Source organism: Oxyura jamaicensis, chromosome 3 (assembly GCF_011077185.1).
Source record: "Oxyura jamaicensis isolate SHBP4307 breed ruddy duck chromosome 3, BPBGC_Ojam_1.0, whole genome shotgun sequence".
In the NCBI taxonomy this organism is placed as follows: Eukaryota; Metazoa; Chordata; class Aves; order Anseriformes; family Anatidae; genus Oxyura; species Oxyura jamaicensis.
Window position 1 is genome coordinate 2,051,241 of NC_048895.1, and position 11,941 is coordinate 2,063,181.

The 11,941-nt window shown below is 37.6% G+C and overlaps 1 protein-coding gene across 1 annotated transcript; it reads right to left on the reverse strand.

The window, feature by feature from the left end:
• Positions 1-1,957: 1,957 nt before the first annotated feature.
• LOC118163667 (RNA polymerase II elongation factor ELL2-like) lies at positions 1,958-10,545 on the reverse strand. The gene is given in 9 exon segments (XM_035320554.1): positions 1,958-1,999; positions 3,060-3,231; positions 4,920-4,989; positions 6,963-7,142; positions 7,145-7,448; positions 7,451-7,528; positions 8,481-8,574; positions 8,717-8,838; positions 10,504-10,545. Coding segments are annotated over 9 exon segments (1,095 nt in total). The 3' UTR covers positions 1,958-1,966.
• Between the last annotated feature and the right edge of the window lie 1,396 nt (positions 10,546-11,941).

Below are 11,941 nucleotides of genomic sequence, written 5' to 3' on the forward strand. Positions count from 1 at the left end.
AGTATATTTCCTCTTGCTTTTGTAATTCTGTTAGAAAATTCAAAGCAATTTCCTAGTGAAAATGCTACTGCTCAGCAGTACGTCAGTATGCTCTGTGAGCCTCTGTCACTATGTTATCTTGCAGACATTTTGCATCCATAGGTTTTCCTTTTGCTGCTGTTGATACACATCAACCATGGGGTCAGCGGTTTCAGTGTGGAATAAGAACCAGGGCCATAAATTTGGTAAAACAAAAATTGAATTGAGCACAGTAGGAGGAAGGAAAACGCTGTGAGAAAGAGAAAATAAATACACATATAAAATGAGCATTTATTTTTACCTCTCTGCCAATAAATCTCAATAAATCTCAGTTTGGTATTTGTGTCACATTTATATATAATCTTTATCTAGATCTTTGTGGGTGCCACATGTAAATGAGGGTGCCACATTTATACATAACACTATTACGAATATAAGTTTCTGAGCCTTCTTGTTGAATGATATTTTTTTCTTTCTTTCTTTCTGTTATGGAGTGCTCCATTCATATTCGTATGACAAAGCAAGCAATAGTTTAAATCAAAATAAACCAAAAATTGCATGAAATGAAAGTTTGTGCTGTTTGGTGATCACAGTATTTCATAGTTAAATACATCTGTTTGTGACATTCCTGGCACCCAGGACAAAAATCTTTAAATATACATTTCATGTAGGCAATAGCTTCTTTGCGTATCTCTCTTCAAAAATACTTTATAGCAAACTTTAATTTATATAAATAGGTATATAAATACTTTATATACATAGGTAACCTACATGCTTAATTTTATATAAAAAACCATATATCTGTTCAATTTTTGTAAAGTATCAATTTTCTCAACATTAATAAAGCTGACAAACTATTGAAATGGAAACGTTTTCATCTTCCACAATAGAAGTAGCAATTTTATAGGAAAAAACCTACAGCAACACTTAGTTGTTTTAACCTGAGCGTTTGGCCTACTTAGAGTAGCAGCTTTTTCTTTTTAATTTTTATTCCCCATCACGCATGCTCACACCCACACATTCTTGCACGCACACAGTACAGGCACACACTTTCAGACACTGGTGGGCCACGTAGTGCTTCCCAGGTGCTGCAGCGAAGTGGGAAGCAGTGTAGCTAATAATTTAACTACACCAAATACACACAAGCAAACACCTTAAGGCAACCATCGCAATGGGGGGTTTGAGTTGCAGTGATGAGTTTCCATTGTAACAAGTATGGGCACTTATATACATGCCTCTTTAACCCTCCAAAACAATGTATTTTTTTATTATTTTTTATTTGTGTGCAAATTTCTAAACCTTCTGCCATTTAAGGCAAAGAGTTTGCATTAACAAGAAAGGTCAGAAAAATAGCTTTATATTTATTCAAAAGTACTTCAGTTTGCTACAATATTTTCTTAAAATGTGCACAGCTTCATAGTAGATGTTGTGCTGGGATCCCAGCACCTACTAATAAGATGGATTTCAATGGACAAACATAAGTCTTGAAGAAAACAAGGGACCAGAAAAAGCAGCTTCAAATATGCATTAAGCAACATCAACAATAACATAAGTAGTCAACTCAAGTATACTAATACCGAAACTTTTGTAATGCAAAAGTTCTAGCCTCTTAGAATCTTAGAGCAACTCATCTGGAATTTTAAATAAAATAGCTTTTGTTCATTCACATGTTGTTGTCCAAGCAGAAGACTAATGCTATGACTCTGCTTGCCGTTGGTCAAATTCACCTAGAAGTCTTTTAATATGAGACAACTTGTTATGTAGATATTGACATCTATATTTCTCTTCACGGTAGTTGGGGCTAGACTGTAAAGATAAAAAGAAAATTAGGGCATGAAAATATTTTTGAGTTAAACAGTTCATGTCCTTTGCTTAAGAATGGCCTCAAGCCCATCTCAGTAATTTCTAACTCCCACAGACCTTGTGTTACACATACCCATTGTATCTTTCAATACTCTTCCAGGACTTCCTCGTGAAGGATCTTCAAGAAAAAAAAAAAAAAAAAAAAAAAAAAGTAAAGAAAATAATGAAGAACTTTTCACTGCTATTAGAAAATGCAACTATGTAAAGCAGTAAAAATGCAGTTTTATTCAAGATATTTTCTTATCCAAGAGCCATCCCTCCCCTGTACTGCAAAAAACCAACCAGACCAACAAACCCAGGAAACAGCCCAGATCTGCAATTAAACCTGTAAATAAGCAACAAGAAGAGAGTGTGTTTGAAGATTCCCTTTGTGAAATCATTCATGCCGCTGTAAAATACCTGCGTTCACAGACAGCTCAGTTGGGTGGAGTCTTCAGTTAAGGGCTATGCAACTCCTTGCAGGGTTTTGTGAAGCTACAAAAGTCAAGAGCTAGTCCACACAGTCAGACCACATATGTGAGTTCTGCAAGGTTTCTCTCATTTGTCTGACGAAGCAGTACCAACTATTTTAAAATACTCCTACTCATAAATACATTTGCAATCTGTCAAAAAAGCTTATAAAAGGTAGCTGGATACTACCAAGAACCATCAGCATACACGCAGAATTAAAGAATACTGGTACTGAACAGCTGAAATTTGCACGTCCAAATAATGTCATCCCAGGCTCAAAAACTGGAATGCTTTGTTTTTAGTACCCTTCTTTGCTGAAATTTTCAACTAGCGTTTGGGCTACCACCTAGAAGCTGAATATGTTTGTCGCTGTAGGACCTTTTATGTACATGTAGTTAAATACACATTTCTTCAAATAATGGAAAACATCTGGTCAGCAAAGCCCAGGGATTATAGCTGCTCTTCTCCATATTTCTGTGCTTCTCCCTCATCAGTATAGCAGCATGTCACTGGGACGCTGTGGGGCAGTTAGCAAAGCCACAGCCGATCTGGTAACTCCAGCTATACGACCAGTCACTTGGTCTCTCTTGAACACTGAACTTTTAAACCCTTGTCAATACAATTTAATGGATTACTATGGTGAAGCATCTGCCTGCGCTGAGAATGTGGACTTTTGGAAGAGATGAGAGAAAAGAGAAACAAATGTGTGTGGTTTTATTCTACTTTACCTGATAGTCCTTGGACCCTGGAGAAAGCTGTTTCCTTTGTGCATCAAGCTTCATGAATCTCCTGGTGATATTCTCCATTTGAGCATGCAAATTCCTGTATTCATCATACTTGGCACTGAAGTCATCCTTGTAACTCTGGCGTTGCTCATATGAGACTATAGCTATGTATTTTCTAATGGAAAAAAAAAAAAAAAAAAAAAAAAAAAGTGTGTGCAAGTGCACACCAAAGCCATTTCATAGTTAGTATCGGACAGACACTGTGAGGAAAGGGTTAATTGCTGCACTCTGCCTTTCTTTACCTCCTCTGCCAGGAAAGAATTAACTGTTCTCCCAGAAGCTAGGAACTGATTGCTTTGTGTCTGCCTGGAGCTGCAAACACAGGGCTGGGCACTTTTGCAGGATGTACGAGGAGCAACAAGCTGATTACATGACAAAACACCAGAAGTGCTGTTTTGAGAAACTTCAATTCCAGAAAAGAGCAAGGTCTCAGGGAGACAACAACAAAGGACTGGAGCAAACCTAAGGCTCACACCTGTCCTGCTGTGCCTGGCAATAACAGAGAATGATCAGCAGACTCAGGACTGGTGTAATGATGTGACTGGATGTGTTTGGATAGAACAGAACAGAACTCAGAACAGAATTCATCAAGTCCCACTGCCTGACCACTTCAGGACTAACTGAATGGCAAGTGTCAGTTCAAGATTTGGCTTTTCTTGTTTTCTCCCTGCAGATGTGAGCTGCTGCTCCCCACTCTCCCTGTGAAGCACGACTTTGCTTACAGAGGGCATGTATTTTTTTTTCTGCCCTAGTTCAAGGAGCTCCATATTTCAGCCTGACTGGTTTTCTGCCCCACTTATTTGACTTGCCACACACTGGGATTGCCTGCACCTACGCTTTTAAAAGGTGGTTCTTCAAAAGCAACCAGCTCTGATGTATCCCTAAACCCTCTAGAGCTGATTTCCAGGGATACTGCTGATTAGTTCCCTGAGTCATTTAAAGTTTGCACTCCTATAGTCCAGGCTGGCAACTCTGCTGACCTTTTTCTGCTTTTATCAAAAATTTTAAACTCAACTAATTCCTAGTCACTGTGGCCAAGACAAACACCTACCCTCACGGGCTCCACAGGGCCAGAAGCTAGAATTTAAATTTGAATGGAGGTTTCTTGACAATCTCTAGGCCCCTGTTTTACAATTTTGTGGTGAAATTGGATATTTTGCTGTAGCTTGCAATTAATCAGTGGTCATTTACATGAAAGCTTTAGAAATAACTTTGATAGTTAATTCTGCTAGTTTGCATTTGTTGGTGTGTGTATACAATTTACTTTGCAATGCTGGACTTTAAATTTGCTAATTTTCCCTCCCCACCTTCCTGACTTAGACATACTTTAGATGTACTAAGTAGTGAAAACACAGGAAAGATGATCAAAATTCATGTAATGAGTAATTTAGCATTCAAACTTCCTTCTGTATTGCCTCACCCCTAAACAGAAAGCAGCACATGTTCATATGCCTTTTCATTTTGGTCTTCAGGAAGAGTGAAATTATTGTTATTTTTTTAATCTACTAAAGCATATTAAAAATTGTTCTTAATACTTCTTCCCCCTCAAAACAATTAAGGGACAGCATTAGATTTCAAAACTTACAGGTATTCTAATAGGGCAAGTGGCTGACTTAAATCAAAATGTAATTTTAGAGTAATTGCGTGTTCCTTTAGAGGAAATTGTCATTTTAAAGGAATTTGTTATTACTATAAAATTACATTCTGGTAATTTTTCAGTTTTGTAGCTAAACTAGAGTTTTTACTGAAGTAGTAGAGAAATCATCTGTAAGTGGTATGACTCTTTATTATTATTTTACTCACATGGAATAGGCTGGTAGTTCACTTGTCAATGAAGGAGGACCTGTGGAGGCAGTGAAATTTTCTTTAACTCCTGTGGAAAAGCAGAATTTTAATGCTCATGATAAACAGCTTTTTAATAGAGCTAAACAGCACCAACCTGACGGACTGGGGAAATAATCCTTTACAGTTTTATTCTCGCAGTAAATTACTGGCAATAAACTCTATGTGTTAATAACAGTGCTCACACGTCCTTCTCCACAGTAGGCAGCACCGGAGTTTACAAAAAGGTCATGGCTACTTTATTCCACAGGGTCTGCATGACCAAACTATTACTCAGAGGCCAACTTTTCGTATTTCAAGACATGATGTGGCATCTGCACAGCAATTCAAATTAGGCAGCAACAGATGTAGTCGCATAGTAGAACAGAGTTTGATATATACCAACATCCAGGCTGCTGAGGATGGCAATAAAGAGAGCAGAAAGCTGAAGTTCTTTTCGTGCCACATTTTTGTCCCTCCTTCCCTACCCATTTTGGATATCCAAAGTTGGATTCAATTTCAGCACTCTTCTAGACAGGAAACTCAAGAGCATTGTATATGGGTTACTGGCATTCAGGCTTCAATAACCTGCAAGAAAGACTTGCTCATCAATTAACATGGTAATACCGGGGTTGAAAGTTATTTGCACTTGTAAATTGCTCTTTCACTCTTTTAGACGGCATTGTGAAAACATAGTACATTCAACCTCCAGTTATTCTTTTTAAAGAAATGTTTCAAGACACATTTGTCTTTTTGACAAATAAGAAAAATATCTGGAACAGGAAGAAAGGTTCAGTATCTTTGTAATCTGCCTTCTTTTCATTTGGGGTTTGTTGGGAAGCTTAAAAAACATACAGTCCTTTATGGTAATTTCTCTTACATCACTGCTGTTTAAGCACAGTATTTCTGCCAAAGCTCAGCCATTTTTACCAAGCTGTAAGCTACCTGAGCAAAGTCACAGGAAAAGAAGACTTACATGTGTTCTACTGGATTAGTTTTAATATTAAAATTATCATAGGGTATAAGCAGGAAGTGTGGTAAAAAATAGCATAGAAATAAGAATAAAATCTGAGAAAAATGCAAACAGTAATATTAATAACCTCAGCATATAAAGTACTATTTCTGTGAACAATTTGGCTGTGAGCATTTCACTTCCAAAAGCTCAAGCATTATTTGTTTAAATGGCTAGACCCATCTGAAAGCTTCAACATAAGCATCAACTTGAAGGTTAATATGGGTCCTTACTTGCCTAGCCATTCAGAATTATGTTACTGGTATCTGGAGAAAGACGTTCACGTGTCTGTAAAGTCAAGCATGAATTATTTTCAAGGCAATTACAAGCCACATGTGGGCACTGGGCAGGATGTCCAGGGTAAATGTGAAAAGACCGTCTCAAAGCACACTTATCTACACGCGTAGTCCTTCAAAGGGGCACCCTGAATGCTCTGAAAATTCGTTTGGGCCATGATAGGCAAGGGCCAAACCTGACTTCTGGTTTGCTGAAGTAGTAGGTTCTGTGGCTAAAGTGGAGAGGAGCTTACAGCACTGTTCAAACCAAAATTCTAGTAAACCATTTTCCAGCTTACGTAGGTTTTAGACAACCCAACAAAAGGTAGAGTACAAATGAACTTTGTCTTGTAACACCTGATGAAATACATTTATTTCTGATCCATGACTTTCAGTAAATACGCATTTCAGTAAATAGTATGCAATACATATATGTGACAAGCTTCTCTATTCATATATTATTAGAGTGCAGGCTTTAAAACCTGCTGATTAAAAAAGTTTTAATCAGTTTTAATTTGGGGGTTTTATTTTTTTAAAAACTAAAAGATAAAATGTAATGAAATGGCAGAGAAAAAATATGATTTCCTAATTCATGATCATAAGTTTGGGTTAATGGTAAGGGATTAATATATAGCAAGAGGAGAAAACAGACCATTCACCTTTCCAGCCCCCGTTTTCACCAGCACCTTTTCACAACAGTTACCCATGTAATATTTAGGAAAAGCAGTGTATGGATACCTTCACCTGACTCCACACTGGAGGGGTTTTTCAGCTTGGCAGTTTCTTCTTTTCTAAGGCCCTTCTCCTTTTCACCTGCACTCCTAGTGTCCTGCTTTTTGATTTGGTCCTTCTCCTTATGCTTTTTGGCCTTCTTCTTGGATTTTTTGTACAACACTGTGCCGTCTTGCCTGCCAGCACGGTATGATGCTCCAACAGACCGTCAGTGGGTGCTGGGGATCCCAAGGGAGTCCGAGAGGTATATTTTTCTTGCTGGTCCTCAAAGATGCTACTGCTGTTTTGGGTGATGCTGTCTACGGGCAGATCTTGGGTCCTGCGCCCCTCGGGGGTGCTGGGGGAGCTGGAGCTGGCGGTCCGGGGTGGGTTGGGGGCAGGCGGGCATGCGGTGGGCAGGGGCAGCGGGGCGGCTGCTGCAGCGGCTGGTGGTAGGGCTGGGGCTGCCTTCTTCCGGGGGGCAGGTGGTTGGGTGTCAAGGGACAGCTGGACTCAGCTGGTGAGGTGAGGTGAGAGATCCTCAGTTTCTTGTTCATCAGGGGGTCGATGAAGACAGAATCCAAGAGGCATTTCTGAAAAATAAAATGGATTAGCAGAATTCAGTTTTGCTGCCGGTCTGGGCAAAAGCATCTCAGAACAGGCAGATCTTGAACACACATCCCACACCTAAAACAATGACTGCCAAGCAAGAAACTGATGCAGCTAAACACGTAACTTGTTTACACTTAGCTTTTAAACTTACAGCTTTGCAAGTCTTCATCCATCATTCAGACCTGCCCTTTACCCTCCACCATAACGAGTATTTAAACGATGCCAGGAAGAAGAAAAACATTCCCTCAGACAGTAGATCACTACTGTAATTTGTCCTAATTCTAGACTTTTCTGAGCATTATATTTAAAGACCAGCACAAGGATGTTCATGCGGATTTGATGTATTGTAAGTACCGTATCACAAAGAACCTTGAATGCATGCAATTGTGTAACAAATATTTACATATATTATATATAAACCATGTATGTATGGTTTTTAGAAGACCTTCCCACACACCAAGGTAATCAAGTTGTGTGTCAATACAAAACTATTAAGTATTTAACCAGAAAGTATGCGACTGTAACAATAATGGGTAGCCAAGAAGTTCAACCTCTACAGGCAAGCTTAGCTCCTGCAAGGTCAACGTGCTATTGACACCAACATGCTAGGCTGATGCCTCAACTATTCAAACACTACATGGATCACTTCTGTGAGATCTAGGCTTATTTACAAGATAACATGTATTCAGGAACTGTTCTTTTCCTGAAGATTTTTATAAACATAGCAGCTCTTGAGCTATGTGAGCATAAAGTTTAAAGTCTTTGACAGTGCAACCATCTTAAAAAAAATGTAATTGCCCAAGTAGAAATAAGTGCTTCAGTTTTTCATATCATAAAGACAATACTAGTGCTTTGCATTGCAGCTTTTACTCCAATACAAAAGCCAGTTAAATCATAACACATTGTAAATAATGTTTAAAAGCCACAAAATACCTGGGAAGGAGAAGCCGATGCAGCATCTTTATTAGAAGTTAAAGGAGATTCCAAATGACTGGTGCTGGTGGTATTCTGAGATGAATTTACTCTTCTGTAAGGATTACCCACATTTCAGGTTACAAGGCAAAAACATCCATGTCATAATTCTTTCATTACTGGGAAAGCACACACTCCTCATTTCCCAGATGAAAGTTTCTAAAACTTATTTTCCTTCCCCTAGAGGCTGAACTTACCTAGAAAGTATTAATTCCAATGACTTTTTATCAACTTCATTGTATCCAGGGCAGTCTTTTTGAATGTATTTAAATACATAATCCTTCAGAGTGTATGAATCCTTGGGATTCAAGTTGGCTACCTACAGGCGAACATTAATAAAAGAAAAAAAAGTTCATTATACTTAAACACAAACCACAATAGTATAGCAAAGCTAATTCACTGAAAACAAAATCAAGCATGAATCTTCTAGGTTTTAGAGATGAAGATCAAAGTCGTTCTCATGTAATGAGCACCGATCCTCAAAAACGTGGTCAATTTTGGATATATGAAACATGCTCATGAAAATCTCTCTGCACCACGTAACCCTGTTTACGTAACAAAAGGCTTACAGATGAAAAAAGGTAACTGTGGTCATATCTAACAATTTCTATTCTAAAACCAAGATTTAGTGCTAAAGGAGAGATGTACAGATGCACTCTTCCTCTTGCAGACACAGGATTTGTTGCAGCAAGTCACTGTGGTGAGAAAATCACGTGCCTCTGCAAATAAGGTGTTAAAATATCTTCCCTAAGAAAAACGCAAAGTATACTCAAAAAGTTCAAGTTAACTAGCAAAGCCTCAGGACCACTGCCACCCACAGAGCTGTTTCAGACTTACTCCTCTGACACCTGCTCCAAATTTCTGAGAAAACATCAAAGAAAAACAGCATTGGTCCATTTGCCTGATACAAAATGTTCAACCACTCTGTAAAAAACTACCACCAGTTTCTGCAGCTTTCACTATTTTCTTCAGCTCAGTGTTTACTAAAAGATGTAAATGCTGATGCTCAAAGAAAAATGATTTAAATGTGTTAGTGGATTAAGCATGCTTTATTTTCTGATGTACATTCTGACATATTCTCAGACCCGAGTTTATTTTTTTATTCTTTAATATGCTATAAATAAATGCTACTAATTTGTGTCTGTGTGCGAGTGTCCCCAGCTTAAAAATAATTAAAAGTATCCAAGACACCCAGAAACTAAACCATTTGTTAAAAAATGAATTAAAGCTATATTCTCAGAGAATGAAATATGTGAATGTTAGATCTCAGGAAGTTCAGGCTCCAGATACTAGATTCCTCTAAAACTGATTACAAAGATAAGAGCAAGGTTTTTCACAGTGCAAACATGATCTGCAAACATGATCATTTTTGAATGCAAACTAGTACCTGCAGGCAATTCATACTACATATAGGAAAAAGACTCTAAAAGTCTCTTGAAAACGTTGCCAAAATAATGGTATAGGAGAACTTTTTTTTTTTTTTTTTTTTTTCTTTTTTCTTTTTTCTTTTAGTCTAGAGAGCTGAGCTTCTGGACTTTTAAAATCAACTTAAAAATATAAAATTAACTATTCAAATCCATACGTAAGAATGCGGCTTCTGTTAAATTGCACATCTTCAAGGTCAAAAACTACCACTGCTTTGCGCAAACAAAGCAACAATACCTTATGTGTTTGAGCAACCAGTGTTTAAAATTCAGTGTAGGAACAACCAAAACTGCATAAATATTAAACTTTACTCACTGTGGTAGTTTTCAAAACTACCCTAGACAGATAGAAAATGCTCCTAGCTTACACTTGCATATATTTGCATAACTCAGTAACAGTCTATGGGCACCAGTAGTAGTAAAAAATAAAAGTCAGCATCCACTGGGTATTATTATATCCTAATGAACCTTCTCAGAACTGTTTAGTAGAAAATTAGTGTCACTAACTTTTTTGTCGCCAGACCCAGTACACTCTTGACCACAGAATTTACAAGTTTCACCTTGTAAAACACCGTAGGCTTACTGGTGATTTTGATGAACATGATGAAGAAACACAAGCAGAAGTTAACTCAGAGGAGCACTGGAAAAGCTACTGCATAAGAAAAAAAGCTTGCAAGAATGATAAAAACAGAATTCATACAATAGCAAAGAAAACCTTTGCTCCAATGAGGACCACTGCCCTTCTCATTTACTTATGGCTGAGACACCCCTCAATGGATCGCAGGTCTAACAGGTCACAAGAGGAGCCAACATACCATGTAGAGCCCACCAACTACATGCACATGGAACGCTAACCTACTTGATTATTGACTTCTCCCCATAAACTCATCTCAATAAATATTAAGTACTACGATGATCTATTTCAAGCAATTGAGAGAAAGTAAAGTCAGTTACTCCCAGTTAGCTGGTTCAACAGTCTAAGAAACAGAGACACATTATTAAGTGCCAGGAATTGCTATATATATATTTTATATATTTTTATATATGTGTGTGTGTATATATGTTTGACACTAATTTATTTCAGAAAATATCAATATATTTATGTATTTAATTTAAGGGGTATGTATTTAATTTAAGGGTTATATTTATAAGTCATTATTCTAAATGTTAAAAATGGAAATTGGATACCCCTCTCTGTTCTTGGTTCACATCCAATCTGCAGACATATTTTTCTTCTTTTAAAGAAAGTTATCTCGTGAATCCTAACTCTTCAGATTCACCCATATAACAAATATTTCCTATTAACTTTTAAAAATGCAAAAATGCATTGAAAATTAAAAATAAATAAATAATAAATAAAAGTAGTCATATCTATCTTAATTATGGAGATATCTGTTATTTGGGAACATGCAGCACAGTGACAGCAATAGATGACATTCAGCATTCTTCCTGTTTATACTGGTTGTGGGCTGAGAGCTAAAAACAGGCTCTGCCAACACGCACCCAGCATAAGACTATAGTTGGACATCTTCCTTTTTCTAAGGCTGAATCACCCAGCTCTTAATAATCGATCCAAGCTAAGTAAGACTTCCAGTACTGGCTCTTACATTGCAATATGGTCACTTAATTCCCACAGGAATCCAAGAAGCAGTTGGATGTGCATAACTGAAACCTAACTTTGTTCTGGGTAAGCACCCGTTGCATTTTGACAGGATTTGTTAGATTATCAGGATAACGCTATGACTCTAGTGATGGTGACCTTTCTGGCCTACAAGAAAAAAATAAAAATAAATGAAAAAATTAAAAAAAAAAAAAAAAAAAAAAGGCATTAGGGTGTGTCTACCTTGCACAATGCCCAATGGTACAGTGCCCTCAGAACTATGATCCATGAACACCAGTTTCCCTTACCCACACTGATTCCAAACCTCATGCAGTATCTCCCTCCAGCAGTATGCTAAAAGACAGACGTGATGTACTGAAGCTGAGAACAGGTTGGAT